The 18,937-nt window shown below is 39.4% G+C and overlaps 2 protein-coding genes across 2 annotated transcripts; one reads left to right on the top strand and one right to left on the bottom strand.

Moving 5' to 3' along the window:
• Positions 1 to 50: 50 nt before the first annotated feature.
• LOC116689307 (ubiquitin-conjugating enzyme E2 G1) lies at positions 51 to 7,053 on the bottom strand. The gene is made up of 6 exons (XM_032515807.1): positions 6,789 to 7,053; positions 2,906 to 3,008; positions 2,679 to 2,776; positions 2,273 to 2,451; positions 2,044 to 2,151; positions 51 to 1,954 (listed from the first exon to the last, which is right to left on the bottom strand). Exons 1-5 carry the CDS (start codon positions 6,829 to 6,831, stop codon positions 2,065 to 2,067), a joined length of 510 nt encoding a protein of 169 aa, XP_032371698.1. The 5' UTR covers positions 6,832 to 7,053; the 3' UTR covers positions 51 to 1,954; positions 2,044 to 2,064.
• Positions 7,054 to 8,319: 1,266 nt separating this feature from the next.
• Positions 8,320 to 18,756, top strand: LOC116689303 (anaphase-promoting complex subunit 7-like). Its single transcript, XM_032515800.1, is given in 12 exon segments — positions 8,320 to 8,555; positions 9,317 to 9,503; positions 11,301 to 11,420; positions 12,523 to 12,634; positions 12,889 to 13,042; positions 13,161 to 13,303; positions 14,493 to 14,580; positions 14,582 to 14,608; positions 14,913 to 15,109; positions 15,951 to 16,175; positions 16,314 to 16,464; positions 17,762 to 18,756. Coding segments are annotated over 12 exon segments (1,695 nt in total). The 5' UTR covers positions 8,320 to 8,454; the 3' UTR covers positions 17,952 to 18,756.
• The last annotated feature ends 181 nt before the right edge of the window (positions 18,757 to 18,937 follow it).

Below are 18,937 nucleotides of genomic sequence, written 5' to 3'. Positions count from 1 at the left end.
AGAGCGTGTTCTCATTTAAAATGTAAAACACAAATCAACATTACAGGCCACTCTGTTTACACACTTTATTGAGCATCATGTCCAATATACATTGCATTGACACAAAATGGAACAAAACAACAAAAAACAAATAATGGCGTTAGGGTGGATTACCTGAACACCATTTTCAGAGCGTATTGCTTAATGACATTTCAAACGCACCGAATCTGTGCAAATACAGTGAACACCGGTCAGAGGAGGTCATGGTAGGTTAGAAAATTCTGACTTAAAAAGGTAATGTCAACAGCAGTTATGTGATCAGAAAGTCTACAGAAAACTACTAACTGTACACATCACATTCACCCAGAATGTACTACCAATGGTATATTTAAACATACCCAACTCCTTCAAACCTGATTGCATGCGCCAAAAGATGGTTAGCTATTTGTCAATGTCAGTCACAGATCAATCATGTATAACATAATTCAGAATAGATGTCATCATGGCTTTACGTTCAGCAACACCATCAGCAAAAGTGAACAAAAGCCAATGCTTTTACAGACTCCACCCAAACACGACTGTGTATATTCTTTCAAAATTAAAATCCTAGACACAGGATTGTGTTCCTTTCCCCATCAGAACACTTATTTATACTTTACTAAGTGGTATGTTAACTTCAAGTCTCTATCAATAATTACAACCAAAATTCAGTGATTAAGTAAAAGGTGATACATATTATCTAAGTATGCACCAATCAGAATTTAAGATGTTGATAGAATTTAAGAGCATTACTTAATCTACCCAAAGTCCTCGGAGTCAAAACCTTGAAGTTAATGTGACCTACGCGTCATCCAAGTAAAAACGACTAGCCTAGTTCTACCATGGAGCCCCTAAATTTCCCTATTTTAAACAGATTAAGAACTCAAACCACCATAACCCTCTGCAAATGTATTTACCTTTTAAATTGAGCTGTTATGCCAGTTACCAGTACACATGTAGACTAATCACAGTTTAAGCTATTTTTACCGACTGCATTTGGTTGTCCATGATTTACAACATTGTGAAAAGACATTAGACTAAGTGATAATCAATAGATCTTAAATGACCATAAGGGCCACGTGTTAAGGGAAAGGCTCAGCAATATTAGAGGTTTAAAGTACAGTACTGATTGCTAATCGAGACATTATTAACTTTCAACATGAGAAGTTGGCACAAACCTTCCGTTACCATTAGCTAGGCTTGTGTGAGTCAATAGATCATGAAACAATAACTCTCAAATCACTGAGTAAGCCATTCCATTTACATCTACAGCTAGCAACAATACATAACAGAGCTGTTTGAGGGGATCATGCGGGTTTGAGAGTCATGGTTTTATATCACTTAGACATACACTAGCATAAGGAGAAAATGCTAGCAGGAGGTTGTTTCTCAGAAAGTACAGACTGTAGGAAAACTCTCTAAAAAGTTCTCAACCTGTCTCTCCAAACAAAAAGCCGGCTGTGACGATGTGAGGCGAACAAAAGGCAACAGTGATTCAATGACACGTGTTGAAAATAATCACATCTATTGACAGAGATTTGTTGGGCCGACGTCAATCTGGGCGTGAGTATTCAGAAGGGAGGACAAGTGATGATCTAATGGTAACGGGTTTTGTTTTACACAATCTTGACCACTAAATTGCATAAGAAACCTGGTATAAAGTAGAAACTGTTCAGCAGCAGATAAAAAAGCAAGTTAATTTACAGTAGTGACATATCTTACATCATTCATTTTTCAAAATAAATAAAATTAAATATACAATTCCGGGTAGGAAACAGGTTAATTTCGCTGGTATGGTTCTCAAATTGGCTCATTTTGCGGAAAATGACAACCGTTCACAGAAACGTGGTTGAAGTTGGCCAATTCCTTTGACTGGCAAAACAAGGGGTGCAAAAGCCTTTTGTTGACATTTTCCCTCTGAAGGCATTTCCTTTAACTGAAAAAAGAACACTGTTATTACTTTTACTTCCAGAACAAGGTTTCACATGTGACAGTTACTGTAGCTGAAACAATGAATTGACTTACCCTGGAATATACAGTTGACTCCTAATCAAAAGCCATCTCTTGACTTTTTCTTACACAGCGAGCTACCTTCCTCTTGAATTCACCGTTAGGGTCCTCCCTCCACTCTTTCTGTGGGAGCAACATTGGATTCTTTCAACGACACATCCTCAATTCACTTGAACTGCCACGATAACAAGAATAATAAGATGTTTTCTAGTGCCAGGGGGATGGGATAAGTAGTGGAACTCACCGCCGCGTCCACATTGGCAGGCGAGTCACTGTTGGGGTCCGCCAGCATGGAGATAACACTAATCATGATTGTCTCTACCGTGTGGATCGGAAGCCAGCGTTCCTCGGGCTTCTCGTAACCAAACTTATCTTCTCCCGGCTCATGCAGAATTGAGATGCAAACATCGCCGTTCTTTGCAACTGTGGAGAAAGAGTGGAGCATGAATTTAACAGCAGCCAATATAATGTTATGACAGCCTTCTGTACAATTGAACTCAAAGGCTGGACTACTTCACTGCTTAATCAAAACAACCTTTCAAAATCATCCAATAAAGTAGCTTAACAAACAATAATTTCACTGTCCACACCAAGTGACGGCAATGGAGATTTGAAGTAAACATCAAAGAGAACATGCTCAACATGTTTACCATTTGGGTGCCAGATTTCAGTGATGAACTTCATCTTGGGAGGCCGTAGTGGATAATCATAGGGAAAGGTCAGATATGCTTTGAAAAACCCTCCTTCACTGCAATACAAAGAAGAGAGCGGGGACAAATGAAAACTGATTGATTGAATTATGATTGAATAATTCAAAATAGTAATGTATATATTTCTAACCAAAGAAATCATTGTCCAAGTATGTCTTCTTACTTACAAAAGGGTATCTTGTGGACCAATGATCACAACTTCCCATTTATATATATCATCGTCATCTATTAGACCGGCTGAAAAGCCCTCCACGGGGTTCTTGTTGAGCTCTGGAAAAAGAAAAAAAAAAAAGAGGCATAAAAGGTTGTTCTATTCAATGAACTGGACATCAAACAACTATACTAATTTCACAGATGTGACAGGTCCACTCCAGGGTTATTTCTGGCTCAGAATGAGCCTTTTAGGAACAATGTACATTACATTATTCTTTAGTTAATACACTCCAGTTAACAAAACTGGAAAATGATATTTAAATATATAACCACGAGAGTCAAACAGACAGTCTCTCCAATTCAACTTTCTATTTTGCTCTTAAACATATTTAGAGAGAAATTGCTATTTTTATTCTCAATTCTTAGCATTTTGGTGCTAGTGATTTTCTTTTGGGGCTGGCTAAAACCTCTTTGTGTGTGTGTGTGTGTGTGTGTGTGCGCGTGTGTGGTGTGTGTGTGTGTGGGGGGGGGGGCAGAGATCTCAATATACAGGAAAATCCCTGAACTCTACATGCGTGAGCAAGTAAGGAGTCAAGATAAAAGAACAATATTATAGAGTAGATTTTGGAGATGTCAGCATTTTGAGTTGCATGTTATTGCATTGACAAATTCATGAAAAAGACAGAAACAGGAGGGAGGGACAGTGATTAAAGTAGTGGTGGTGACTGATGATTTAATAAGCCAGTTGGTATAATTACTATACACAACATTCCATTACAGCTCATTTATAGAGGGTGTAAAAAACTTTTTTTTACAGTACTCCAGGATTTGGTGAACGTCAGAACAATACTTGGAACTAAAACTCAACAGAAAACCTTTACAGGGCAAAGCACAAAACAAATGCCTCAGATTTCACTCATTCCGCGATAAAAAGGTTAAAACGTAAAGAAAGGTTAAAGAAGTCCAAAAAAAAAAAAAAAAATGCTGCTGCAAAAACTGGTGCAAAGTCATGGCACAGCCAACATGAGTCTATGTCACTGACATTGATGAACCACGTATGCAAGGTACAATTAAATCTAAGGCTACATTTAACGTGTTTATTTCCATAAACAGATATTTCAACCTCTTTGTTTTCAAAAATAACATGGTGCACAGCCGTTAGTTTTCAGAAAAGTGTTCAGTTACACGTACCCTTGTTTATATGCGTGTCAGAGCATGCCAAACCTGTAGGTGACAGTGTAACGAGAAGCTCAAGCCCACGTTAGCCAATCAAAATCCAGAAAAAAGCAACAACAGCAACAAATCACTTTCTCTCTCTTCTGGTCCTCCCTTCTTCGATTGCTCGGCAGTTTACATGCAAACGAAGATTTACAACATTTTTCAAAAATAACTATTTACGTGTAAACAGGGCCGAAGGTGAGCCGCGTGTTTGTTTTTTCCCCTTTTGTTAACCACACATTTAACTATGAAGCAGCTACGGGGAATGTTAAGTTTGCTTTCACAATAAGTTAATGATACAAAGTTGCTGCTGACCATATTGAATAAGTAGTATGTGCTGTGTTAGCCTCTTTAAAAAGGTCCCATGCTCTTTGGATGCTTTTATATAGATCTTAGTGGTTCCCTAATACCAAATCTGAAGTCTCTTTCTCAAAATTCAGCCTTAGTGCAGAATTCCAGCCACTAGAGACAGTCCCACAATGAGTTTTCCCTAGTATGTTCCATTTCTGAGTCTGTAGTTATTAAGGAGGGGGGGAGGGGGGCCTTAACCAACTGCTTTGATCTCAATTTTCTGGCCTAGGTATAGCCTCCCAGTTAGAACGTAAGCATTTTTTGTATAATAATGTTTGTAAAATGGGTGCCTTGAAATAAATCCCAATATTGATGTTGACTTATATGCTTAAAGCACTCCTCTAATACAACTTTTGTTTATGTGTAGAGGAGATGCTATGTTTTGAGGTTTTTGGTATCATATGAGATGTTTTTAGTGAAGTAATAGAAACATTACTTTTTGTGTGTCTCTGTTAAAGAATGTATAAAAGATCATTTGAATAAGTCATAGTCTCTCATTATTCCAATATAATTTAATAAATATACAGGGTGCGAAATGTTCACTGAATCAAATCGTGGTTTCCAAATTTAGTGATCGTTGCTGAAGTGAATCACCAACTTGAAGAACTGCACTGAGTCAACCAGTGTACAGCCAGTGTTTCACAACCCCACACACAGAGAAATTGGAATAAATCAGTCATAGAATGGGATATTAGCCTGTCTCCTTTTCTGGATGCAGTGATAAACACTGTCATTCAGAACCAAAGGGAAAACCTGAATCCTGTCCACAGTCAGTACATTATCACAGTTGGTCTTAACTTTATCAAAATAGGTAACTTTGGCTACAGTGTCTCTAAAAATACTAAAATAATATCAATTCCTTGATAGGAACTACATTGTCTGGGATGTCGACCTTCCTAATATTGTGATCTCAGATACCTTTTCCTAACCTTGAATGCTGCATTACAGTTTTTATAGTCTATTTCACTTCTGGGATTGCTCCGTTGACCAAATCCATTGGATTTCACTCATTTAGGCCGGATTTCCGTTGCCTTAGGCTTACTTTGCGATGGCATTTTAAACTCTGGTGTATTTATGAGGACTAGGTTAACCTTTTCTCAGATCTCTGCAGGGTAAATCCAGACAGCTAGCTATACTATCTGTCCAATCGGAGTTTACTACTGCATGACTAAAACCACTTTTAAAAACGTACACATTCCACCAAAATAAGTTCCTTCCTCCGGTGCTTGGCACCGCCCAAGACGATTGTGATTGGTTTAAAGAAATGCCAATAAACCAGAGCACGTTTTCCTCCCATCCCCGAATGCAATATATGGAGTAGCCAGACCCTCCTCCATGGGGTTTTGGAGGAGGGCCTGGCGAAGCTAGACTACAGTTTTTATGACCTTTTTGGATTGTTGCACTTGAAAAGGAAAAAACAAATATAAACTGCCACTTCCTGATGACCATTATATTAAATCTGACACATTTTGTCATGTTTATCAGACTAGTGGTAATAAGTAAATGGTATAATATATTTTTAAAAAATAGTTAAGAAAGAGTTGTTTATCTAGCTGGGAGACAGACATTCATTCGCTATCATCAGGGAGCTTTAGCTGTGCATCATGGCTATTGGTTGTTCAGTGTCGAAGTCCATGTTGGCATTAATAAGAAAAGACACACCACTGCCACCAACAGTAACCATATTGATGGCGAGTCTCAAAATACGAAAACAGGAGAAGTCATCATTGAGAGCTTAAACACTGAGATGCGTATCCTCGTTAAAAAGCCGCTAACTACCCAGCGGTACGGTCTGGGCCAGAATTTACATTAGAAACGTTAAGATATTATCGCATAGAGCTAGCTAGCTGACCAGTTTGTAATTTTAAATCAGGGTTCTACTGATATAGTAGCATATCTGTCTATGAAAGGCTTTGACTATGATAAAGATATTATCAGCCAAGCTAAAGTCATCAGAGCAGATGAGTCCCTGGATTGATTATTCCTTTGTTCCGTCAGCTAACTAATGTCGAACTTGCTAGCCCGCTAGCAAGGCTGGCATTTCGATTAAGTATTGATTCAGATATAACGTTAGTTATTTGAGCCACTTATTATTGTATATGTATATCTTCTTTTCACCAGAGATCATTTAATCAAAGTAGCTTAGCCCCATACTAAACTGCAGTGATAAAGGAATCCATTATGTTGCTTGGTTAGCTTTCTCAGCTCACTCCTATGGCGTAAACATAGCTTTGCGAAGCTATAAAAAAAAAGGCTAACGTTAGCTGCTAGGTAGGCAGCTAGCCTTTACATCGGCTATATTTGATAACGAGATTGTATTTATATTACCTGCCAGTTGTTTTCGAAGAAGTAATGCTGATTGTTCGGTCATGGTACGCGGACGTAAATGAAAATCACTTTGTGTCGACAAATACCTTCCAAAAAATAGAGCTAAAGCTAAAACCGAGGTGAGAGCTTGCGCTGCCTGCTGCTGATTTCCCTCTGTGTTTTGACACAAGGTTCAGCTGCTGGCTTTGGCTGTGCGCATGCGTGTGTGCAGTATGTGTGTTTATAATACATCCATGGTTTATGTGTTTATGTATTTAAGGCAACGTTTCTCTAGGTATCAACAGGATCTAAACTTGAAACGTTCTGTCCAACCTTCTAGCCAGCTTCCCTGACCTAACGTTACGTAATTCTGATTAATTTTAGAACATTTTTTTTTTTTAGGAATTTTAGTTCCCAAAGACAGCAAAAGGAATCCCAGGCCAGTTTGTGTTTATGATGATGAAACTGACTAACCGAATAATAATAATAATCATAATCATAATCATAATCATAATAATATCATCATCATTGTGGAAACACTGGTATACGTGTCTTTCATAGAAAAGCAGTATTGGGGTTTCTTTTGTTTTTATTTCTCTGTACATGTTTATCTTTGTCTTTTTTATTGTATCTTTTATGTCATGTCTGTCTGTTCTGAATGTACCTTGAGTCTGGCGATAAAGATGATGATGATGTTGATGATGATGATGATGAGTTATTTACTTCATGGTGTTTTATTGTGGTGATGGTGGTATGATGGTTGTGATTCGGTTTGTAAAAATGTCTGGCCGTATAGAAGAGCTTGGGTTTCTTATTATGTGAGACATGCAGAGTCACCATCTTGTTGACTTGATTAGAAGTTTATTGATGCTATTAATGGACAAAGTATTTTTGCTGATACCTGTTGTAACAATGTGTAATGAATCTGTGTTATAAAACAGAACTAATGGTCAACCAATATAGCAATATTAGGTACCATAATATGATTGAACACTACTAATAATAATCATTTTACCATCGTAAATGTAGGCATATAGCATATTTTTTAGATCAAAGTACTTCTAAATTGAATATTATTTCCAGCTGTTTGAAATATTCTTATTGGAATGAATACATTTGTGTGACTCAAGTGGCACACCACAACAAAAAAGTTTAAAAAATATTTATGTACTGTATTTTTGTTTTACAAGGATGCTTAACAGTTTGTTAAGTGTTTAAAATAGGTTGTTACCCCATATCAAAGTGAAATAATTAGCTTAACATGAATTCACTAAATAGATTTTACTAAAAAAATATTGCTGCACCAAATACACAAGATGCGTTTTAACTATCGGAGATATGAGGGATCAGCGATCCAAGAGGCGAATGAAAACATTTTACGTATCTTTCGCAAACGTTAATTTTTACTCTACGCATTTTTGCCTATTGTTTCCAATATCAAAATAAAGTCAATGAAACTAAATTTGTTCGCCAACGCAGCTTTCATTAAGATGATCATATTCACTAGCATAGTGTTAGAAATCACGAGCTTGTGAAGAGCACCCAAAGGCAGCATTATGCGGAAGGAAGGTTGCTCGGCGCCATATTTAATACATCAAAAGCTAGCTAGCATTGACGTAAGCTGTTTACAAGCCCCAACTTTAAACTTGAGACGGAAAACTAAAGCAAGCCTTTCACTTAATCAAAAATGAATGTTATAGATCATGTACGGGATATGGCTGCCGCCGGCCTTCACTCTAATGTTCGGATAATGAGCAGTTTGTTGCTGACGATGAGTAATAACAACCCGTAAGTAATGCCAAAGCAGGATCCGTCTATTTCCTGAAAAGTGCCTCACCAGAGTGTTAGCTAAGTTGTAATCCTGAAATGAAATCACAAAACTAACTGGGTAACAATAACTGACATTAGTAATTGTAGTGGTAAAGAAGCTCGGACTTCTATATAAGTAACGTTTCAAAAAGAAGAGTTTATTGGGTGGAACATAATCTACATTCCTTCCCAAGAAATAGTCAGATTAAGAGGCGCAAAGTAGTAGCCTCAAGTGTTATGAATTCAACCGAGCAACGAGTATCGGAGGACTTATCACATATTTTTCAAGGTTCACCGGGTGATTGATTTGAAACTAGTGGCTATGGGTAAATGTAACGTTACAATGTTTTGTTCTGGTGTTAGTTAGCCCTGCATTACTTCGTAGGACATAACTGAAGCAAGATGAGTCTACTCTTTATACAATTTCATGGGTTCTTACACTCCTGTCCTGTGCTTTGGATCAATTGACAATTTCATTGTCTTTTGTTGTTGTTATCGTTGTTATGGTTTTACATTTTCAGAATATTCTTCTTCAGTTTTATGTTTTTGTTCACTTTGTTATCTACTGTTTTCATTCTGATTTTTCTGTTCTGTTTTATCTGCCACTGAATTATATCATTTAAGACTTTGGCTATTAGCATTTCAAGAAACACAATGTGATATCATGTGTAAGAGACATGTTTCTACGTTGTCTTTTCTGATTCTTATAACTTATATTATTTGTATCTTTTTGATTTAAGTGAGCTGCTTTCGCCGACCCAGAAGTACCAGTTGTTGGTTTACCATGCGGATTCCATCTTCCATGATAAGGAGTATCGTAATGCCGCCTGCAAATACAGTATGGCATTGCAACAGAAGAAGGTGCTCAGCAAAACATCTAAAGTCCGTACTTCTACTGGTGGCGCTGCATCTAACATACAGGCACAGGTATGTAAGATAAGACTAACCATTTTTGATTGAACCAACTTGGTGTCTCCATCCAGATTTCCTACAGTCTGCAAGTCAGAACAGTTGCATTTATTAGGGGTCCAAGCCCGAGGGGCTGGGAACCGCGGTAACAAGGCTACATGGTTCTCCAACAGCAGGGATATGGAACCTTTTGTTTTTCTAAGGATTCTTATTCTTGTTCTCCTCGTTAAACTCCCGCTGCAGCCTAAACCTTGCATGATGGCGGTATGCCATTTTCAGGACTGGTCCAAAACTCTGCAAGGACCTCAGGCGCAACAATTGACCCACTTACACCACTAGGTGTCACTATAGCAGAAAAAAACGTGTTTGGCCCTATAACTCCCAAACTGTACCTTGGACAGTTAAAAAACCATATCACGATTTATCGAATATCAACTTTTTCAAACTCCTCCTAGACCGCACGATAGATCTTCACGAAACGTGGCACATAGCATTTCCAGACCAACCTGCCAAAATGTTGATAAAAGAATATTTATACAATAAAAATTGTGTATAATGCGCCAAAACAAATTTGTGTAGCTAACTATGAAAACACCAACTTTACCATATCTTGGCCAAAATAAATGCTGTTGAAGCCAAACTTTAGATTATTCTTTGGTATGTCCTTCTGAGTCATCAAAACAAATTTCACGAAAATTGGCCTCTAGAGGGCGCTACAACTGCAAAAAGTTTGTCTTATGAACGGCTCATCTGATTTTTACTAAATTTAATGGGTACCATCTAGGGCCTACTCCTGAGGCACCCTTACAGTGGCGTACTGATTGGTCAAAGTGGGCGTGGCCTATGGGACCCACGTTTGGATTAACCACTTCCACAGCCCTTCTGTTTAAACCGCATAGCTTTGCTACCGCGGTTCCCAGCCCCTCTGTCTTGGAACCCTAACTAGTAGAAACATACTGTCTTTTGGAGCTAACAGCTAACTAACAGCTGCCCCGTTCTGCTGACGTCCTTGTTGTCTTACTAGCCCTTACAGAAGGTTTTGTCCCCAGCCTAGAAGCCCAGAGTTTTTCGGGGTCATTGTGCAATTAATCCATACCGTTACATGCAAGATTGATACACTGTATGTCAGAAATGTAACTAATTTGTCCTTTATATGAGTTATAATGTTTAATATGTTATTTTTCCACCGGATGACTCCAAATATATAGAACTGTTTTAGACAACACAAATGTTTGTGTCGCATTGCAGTGTGTGTGATGTCAATATATATATCTGTGAGATTCATGTTCCGTTTTTATTTGTTTGTCTTTATGGTCCTACAACCTTTTTAACATTCAAGTGACCTCAGTGCTGCACAAATATTCTAATAGCCCAGTTTTTCCTAAAAAGAAATGATATTCAAAGATTGACTATGGACAACAGGGTTGATGTTTTACAAGGTTTTATAGAAAATGAAATCAGACTGACCAGAGGTGGCAGAAATTCCTTTAGGGCTCTGGGATATTTGCAACGGCATTGTACCTTGCAGGTCACACTTCTCGGTATTTCCTGACATTTGCCTCCCCACGTAACGCTTTGGGTTCCGCTTTTGCACGCTCCACCAGTTTGCTGATGTAGACTCGCGTCGGGATGTCTGGCACGATGAGGCTTGGACCCTGTCATAACTGCCTGCAGTTCTAGTTTTCATTTGATGTTTCCATGATAGTATCATACAGTACTTTGCATCTTGTGGGACAGATATCCATACCACTGACTTGATCAGTTGGCATGGACGGCAACAGGAAATGTACTACTTCATATAATGTTGTCTTTCAGAGTTTGCCGTCCGAAATTGAAGTAAAGTACAAGATTGCTGAATGCTACACCATTTTGAAACTGGATAAAGATGCCATTGCAGTGCTCGATGGGATCCCGTCCAGACAGAGGACTCCAAAGGTAAGCTGCTACTCTCATAGTTATTGTAATAAACTTATTTCTTAATGCTTTCATATGCCTTTTTTATAATACAGACATCATATCTGTTAACTCTTGGGCTAAAAGCTAGATTATTTTTCTCAATCAACCAATTAGTTGTTTGGTCTATAAAATGTCATTCATATGTTATAAACTAATCAATTAATGGAATAATCTTTGCAGCACCAGCGTGCATACATGGGACCAAAATGAAAGTTAGGTGGGAAAGGGCAGACAGAGAAATGACGAAAACACGTCTTTATCTCAGTGAGACCTCTGCCTGCATTGTGTACACAAAACTTTGGCTGCATAACACTTTCAGAATAACAAAGAAACGCACAGACAACTAATGAAGGGATAAACCTATAGATTTTGAAGTTATAAAGTAGTAATCATTTATTAAAATGTGAAGTAAAAAAATCCACAACTGGAGTGTGGCTGTAAAAGTAGTAGACTTTGTTGGTTCTACTTTGATAGGTGCTGCATTCAGATGCAAAACTGTTCTAGTTTTGCTTTCTGAAATAAAGGGGAAACAAGAATTACTACTTACAATTTTTGCATTGCAAATGGTAGTCCAGAGATCTTCAACAGGGGGTCTGGGACCCCTAGGGGCTCCAAATTATTGTCCTATTCTCATAGTTTTTTCCATAAATTATTATTATAAACATTATACACATTATAAACAAGCAAATATAAATCCCCACTGATGATAGGCATACTGGCCTATAGGTAAGGTCACTAAGCTAGTCATCCACAGATACAGTTAACCCTAAGGATTCACTGTGCTACATGTATGTTTAACATATAAACAAGACTTATAAACCATGCCATAAATTATCAGACTTTTTTAAAAGCTTAGTATTTCATGGAAAAAAGTATGTATAAAGGTTTTAGGCAGCCCTAAATGTAATTGTAGGCCCAGTTTAATATGCACCTTAATTGTATACAATATGCGTACCCTGCTCCATCTGTCTTTAAGTTAAGGGGTCCTTGGCTTAAAAAACATTGAGCACCCCTAGTTTAGTCAATTAGCTTTTATAGAGAATTGTGATAAAATGGATTGTCTTGTTCTTTCTTGCCTCAGATCAATATGATGCTAGCTAACCTGTACAGGAAAGCTGGTCAGGAGCGCTCTGCAGTGACGAGCTACAAAGAGGTCCTCCGACATTGTCCCCTCGCCCTGGATGCAATCATTGGTACGCATGGTCCAAGACAGACACCTGCTGACACACTTGTACGCTCTTTACACATACGGGCTCTTATATGTGCGCCCACACAATATATCGACTTAATATTGTTAATTTTGTCAATATTGTGCAACCCTAGCACTCACATGCCGGCCATATCTCTGCTTGGACTTAGTGAATTACGTGCACCAATGTACTGTGTAGGGCTTATAGACAGACCTATTTGTGAAAAGCGCTCCAAACTTTGCTTTTTTCCTCTCTAGGTCTTCTCTCTTTATCAGTCAAAGGAGCTGAAGTGGCGTCCATGACAATGGATGTGATCCAGAGCCTCCCTAACCTGGACTGGCTCTCTGTTTGGATCAAAGCTTATGCCTTCATACACGCCGGGGACAATCAGAGAGCCATCAACACGATTTGGTAAGCAGAGTAACAGAGTAATTGACACAAAGTGGTTGAATATTGCGGTTCCTTTTTAATGTGACTGTCCTCTAGTTTATTTGACGTGTCTCCGTCCCTCCCTCATCTTTTGTCTCAGCTCTCTTGAAAAGAAGTCTCTGTTGCGGGACAACGTGGACCTCCTGGTGAGCCTGGCGGATGTCTACTTCAGGGCGGGTGACACCAAGAATGCCATCCTGAAATTTGAACAAGCCCAGATGCTGGACCCGTACCTCATCAAAGGTGTGCTACAGGAAGCTTTTTTTATTGATGGACCGAGCATCTGTCCCAAACCGTTTAAAATGTGCTTCTCAGTTATCTTCTCAATCATTATCTGCCAGGATGTATACACCAGCTTCACACTAAGCCTAAACACTTGATATTTGTGACAAAGTATGGCCAAATGCAGCGCACTACGAGGAACCAGATGCTGCACTCAAAACGGAATTAAACGCCACGGAGCAGAATCTACGGGACCACTAACATATTTTTCAAATGGGGGGCGATGAAGCAGTTGCAGTTGAAGCAGTGAACACCAAACTATACAAATGTAATTTATAGTTGTGTGTTCTTTCAATAAGTGCTCTGATAATGTAATCAGATAGTGAGAAAACAAGCCAGAAGGGCTGCTTGATTGTGGATAAAATTCTAATCACGTTTATTTTGGTCAATATTGAAATCACGATTCTTTAACACGATTACCCATTGACTTTTGGAACAATGTTGGAATTATTAAATTAAAAAAAACAACCTGTGAAACAATTCCCAACAGTTAAAAAAACACATATTGAATTGGGAAATTTCCCTTCATACTTTTTTCCTGTTTGAACACAAAAAAAAGACAAAACAGTTTATCTCTATTACTCTGTTTTTGTGATCGTTGGGAGCCAAAATCATAATCACGATCAAAATTCAATTACTCGCACAGCCCTACAAGCCTGATATATATTTTGGCGGGCAACAACAGGCGGCGGTAGTGCTCCGTCGGGCTGCGAAAGAGAAGACTCGTTTCCGGGCGGTGATTAACGGCCGCGTGCAATTTCAGAGAACACTACCCTGTCGAAATGTACTCACTACACAAAGAAGTACATACTGTTCACAGTGTACTACATGTAAGTAGAGCCCGACCGCTGAAGGATTTTTAAGGGCAAAACAATACAAATATTTGGTTATTTAAAAAGCCGACAATCCGATATATCGGCCAATAATATATTTAAAAAAAGAAAAACAAAAACATAAACAGATTTCCCTATCAATAGTTATTTATGAGTTCTCACTAAAATATTTGTTTTATTGTCACAACAGAACAGAGGCCCGCCGAGATATTGGTTGTGTACTCACGGAAGAATCCTAATTGAGACACACGAATGGAACACACAGGACTTTTTTTTTGCTGTCCGGGTAATGTCAGCTCTGTTGTTTGCACTGGCAGGGATGGATGTGTATGGCTACCTGATGGCCCGCGAAGGACACCTGGAGGATGTTGAAGTCCTGGGGGGGCGACTGTTTAATATCTCAGACCCATGCAGAAACCTGGGTCATCTCTGGGTGAGGTCCGCGATATCAAACATCACTGTCATTAGTTTTTCAATCAGCACTGCTCCAGTGGATGACACACACACACAAAACACACACACACAACACACACACACACACACCACAACACACACACACACACACACACAACACACACACAACACCACACTCTTTACTTCTATTTATTTGTCTGTTACTGTAGTGTCCTTTTTTCCACTACCCCTCGCCACTGTAACACTGTGAATTTCCCTGTTGTGGGGATTAATGAAGGATTTTGAATCTTTGTAATCCTTTTGAATTTGTTTCTGTTGTTCAGTTGTCACAGCTTTTATAGCAAGCGTTACTCCAGAGCCCTGTACCTGGGAGCGAAGGCCATCCAGCTGAACAGCAACAGTGTCCAGGCTCTCCTCCTGAAGGGGGCAGCCCTGCGGAACATGGGTCGCGTTCAAGAAGCCATCATCCATTTCAGGGAGGCCATGCGCTTGGCCCCCTGCAGGCTCGACTGCTATGAAGGTTTGTATGGTCTAATGCCTTCATTTAAGGCTGGGTATCACTGTTTTCCCGATTTGACTCCGATTCACAAGGTCCCGTTTAGATTACATTTCTGTTTCAATGTTGATTTGGGATATTTCAGTTGCAAAACCAGTGTAGCTTGGATATGAAAGAGATTCTACAATAAAGGTTCCCTCAATGTTTACATTAAGAGTTGACCCCAAACCAATTAGATTAATGTACTTTTTAATTGACATGGACACACAATAAAGTACAAGGGACCCCTTTTATGGCCATGGCAGTTTTCCTCTCACCAAAATAAAAGCCTAACTTCAAAGTGTTATTAAACCCCCTTTCAGCATTACATGGTTTGTACCAATGGATTCCTTAGGTCTTCTAGTTCCATACAATGCAGACAGAGATAAGGATTTCATAAATCAATGATTCTTATGTGTACCATTGTCAAGTCCCTGTACCAGTGCTGTGAGAGCAGGAGTCTGCTGAGTACTAAACGCTTCTCGATGACAAAAATGTCTCTGCTGAGTTTAAAGGTTTCTTCATTCAAAACTACAATCACAATCAATTCCTTGGCCAGCGCTCACACCGTGGAGAGGGCGGCTGTCAAAAGCATTCGGGGGGAAAGACTGGTTTAAAGGTTTCATCCATCTTGTCAAACGTTGGTAGCTTCAGGAAAGAACTTGTTTTGGTGGAAGGTGTACGTTCAAAAGTTGGTTTAGTTGTCAACAGAAAACTCAGATTGGCCAGATAGTCTAGCTAGCTGTCTAGATTTACCCTGCAGAGATCTAAAGGAGCGGTTAACCAAGTCCTCAGAAAAGACTAATAGTAACTGTGCCTTTTCCAGGTCTGATTGACTGTTACCTGGCATCCAATGGGATTCGAGAGGCTATGGGGATGGCCAATAATATCTATAAGACTCTAGGGGCCAACGCACAAACTCTGACCATCCTGGCCACGGTGTGCCTGGAGGATCCGGTGACTCAGGAGAAAGCCAAAACCCTGCTGGACAAAGCTCTGGCCCAGAGACCCGACTACACCAAGGCTGTGGTCAAGAAGGCTGAACTGCTCAGTACGTACCATGGTGCTACTGTAGAAAAGGATTTTTTACAAATGAACTTGGCAGCTGAAGTAGTGACATAGTTCCAAGAAATTAAACTGCTTTCAGTTATATAAATAAAATGAATATATCAATATATTTTTGGATAAGGTCGGGAACAGAAACACGAAGAAGGGATCGCTCTCCTCCGGAACGCCCTGGCCAATCAGAGTGATTGTGTCCTGCACAGAATGCTGGGAGATTTCCTGGTGGCTGTCAACGATTACCAAGAAGCCATGGATCAGTACAGCATAGCGCTGAGGTAACCGGGAATTGCTCTCTAGTTCCAATCATAGTAATAATACATCTAATCTTGGAGAATAAGTGACTGTTAGGCATGGAGCGGTTCGAACCGTTCGGCCCTGTGGTCGCGTACCGTAGGGCGGGGTGTGGTTCAGCTCATTTTAACCTCAAAGGTTTCAGTCAAACAGGCTTGTGCAGAAGCGGATGATGTTGAGTGCAGCTGTCAGTCAGTCTCTGTCCACTGTACGACAGCATTACAGATGTAGGGTTACCTAACAAAGTGTGGCTGTGAATATGATGACACAGCAACTCCTTCTTCCCGCAGCGTTTAAACAGCCTCTCCATTAGGGCTAGGCAGTATATCCATTTTATGTTGATTTCGTGATACAAGATGATATTGTAATATGGTATAAGTGTTGTCTTTTCCTGTTTTTAAAGGCTGCATTACAGTAAAGTGATGTCATTTTCTGACTAGTCTAGCTTATTTGCCTTTACCCACTTAGTCATTATCATCCACATTACTGATGAGTATTTGGCAAAAAATCTCATTCTGAAAATCTTTTGTGAAAGTACCAATAGTCAACCCTACAGTATCAATATTGAGGTGTTTTGTCCAAAATATCGTGATATTTGATTTTCTCCATATCGCCAAGTCTACTCTCCATGCAGATCCAAGCACTACAATCCAGTCCACAGTTACCCCATTGGGCGTGTTTATGGCGAAAGATATGCAGTCGTGGAGAATTTCAGTGTATGATTAAAGGAATGTTACTATAATCTATAATCTCCGGAGACATTTCAGCAACACAGTAAATCTCGAGCTGTATTGTTTTTGCAGAGGAGCATGAAAAGGAACAGAGTAGTGTTGTTTTGAAAACGGTGTACAGTGTGTTTTTGGATTATGTTGCACTTGATGAGTTTTTATTTTAATAACACAGTGGCACTTTCCCTTTAAAATAAATCCAGCCATATTTATTCCATAGTATTTTAAAGACTGCACTGTTTCCATTAAGAACTGACATGTTATACTACAGTTGTTTTAAAAAGAGTACTAGTTTATGCTTCACTTTATTTGAATTGCCTAAGTCTATAATGTGGCTATTTTTTATATAAATAAAGAAAGGTGAAATTGGCCTTTCCCACCCTCTGTATCAAACCGTACCAAATGAACTAAACCATGAAATGTGTGAACCGTTCCACCCCCAGTTGCTATGAAATGTTTGTAGCTACTTTATGATGGGGGGGGGGATTGTTATTTTTTGTTTTTTTTTCCTCTTAATGTCAGTTTGTGCATTTAAATTTTTTTCTCTTCCAAGCCTGGATCCCAATGACCAGAAGTCTTTAGAAGGCATGCAAAAGATGGAGAAGGAGGAGAGCCCCACGGATGCCACGGTGGAGCTGGACGGTGACGACATGGAGGGCAGCGGGGAGGACGGAGATCTGGAGGGCAGTGACAGTGAAGCAGCCCAGTGGGCGGATCAGGAACAGTGGTTTGGCATGCAGTGACCCTGGCCACTGAAGGATACACGGTCACTTCTAACGCACTACAGCCTGCGGGAAGCCTTCAGCCATCGTCCGTCAAACAGGACAGGGTGGCCTGGGATGCTACTTCCCCAACATTCTGACAACCTTATCAACCACTTCACCGTGGAGCTAGGTGAGCCTCGTTCGCTCGTCTATACAGCTGTCCCATACACTCTGAGGACCAGCCAACACTCAAACCCCAAAGACAATCACAATGTTGTGTTCAACATCTTGATTGTTCAATAATTGTGAAAATTACCGTACATATCCCTGACTCTGTCATTTTTTCCCAGCAATTCATTGTTTCATCTTTGCTGGCTACCTATATGCACCAGTGTACCAGGTAGAGCAAAGTACAACTTTAAGGTAAATATATTCATCACAAAGTGAGTGTCAGTGTGTTAAAATAAAATAGGATCTTTTTTGGGGTTGAGTTAAGTATGCTGGTGTGCTTTTCCCAGGAAAAATGTGTACCATGAAAAGTAGAAAGTAACAATTGTCAGAATCAAATAGTGTGATTGGAAGTGTCCGGAGTTGTCCTTCGCGTGTAACCGGAGGGACTGACGCGTGTTTGCTGCAGAGAAGAAGTTGCAAATCACAATGAAGGTTGTGGATTTGCCAAAACTTTGTCTCTGACAGGCAAACGGGTCTGTTGAAAAGTGACTATTTACCATAATTCCGCTGCTCTTTAAAATATATTAATTTGAATTTGTCACGAGAATGTCATGTAATGTACATGCTTGTTATTTTTGGTGTGTTGTCTGTTGAGCCTGCCTTTGTGTCAAAATAACCCTACGATTGACTCAAGTGTTACTTAACCATTTCAAGATAAATGTTTATAGTATTTTGTACATATTTTTTAAAGTGTATAATAAAATTATTAAACACTCTCACTTGACACGGAGTAGTCCAGTTTCTTTTAAAAAGTGGTAGACAGCACATTACCCTAAATATTGTTCAATGACACC

This window comes from Etheostoma spectabile, chromosome 5 (genome assembly GCF_008692095.1).
Source record: "Etheostoma spectabile isolate EspeVRDwgs_2016 chromosome 5, UIUC_Espe_1.0, whole genome shotgun sequence".
Lineage (NCBI taxonomy): Eukaryota > Metazoa > Chordata > Actinopteri > Perciformes > Percidae > Etheostoma > Etheostoma spectabile.
Note: the sequence above shows the minus strand (reverse complement) of the source record. Positions and strands in the feature narration are given on the sequence as shown.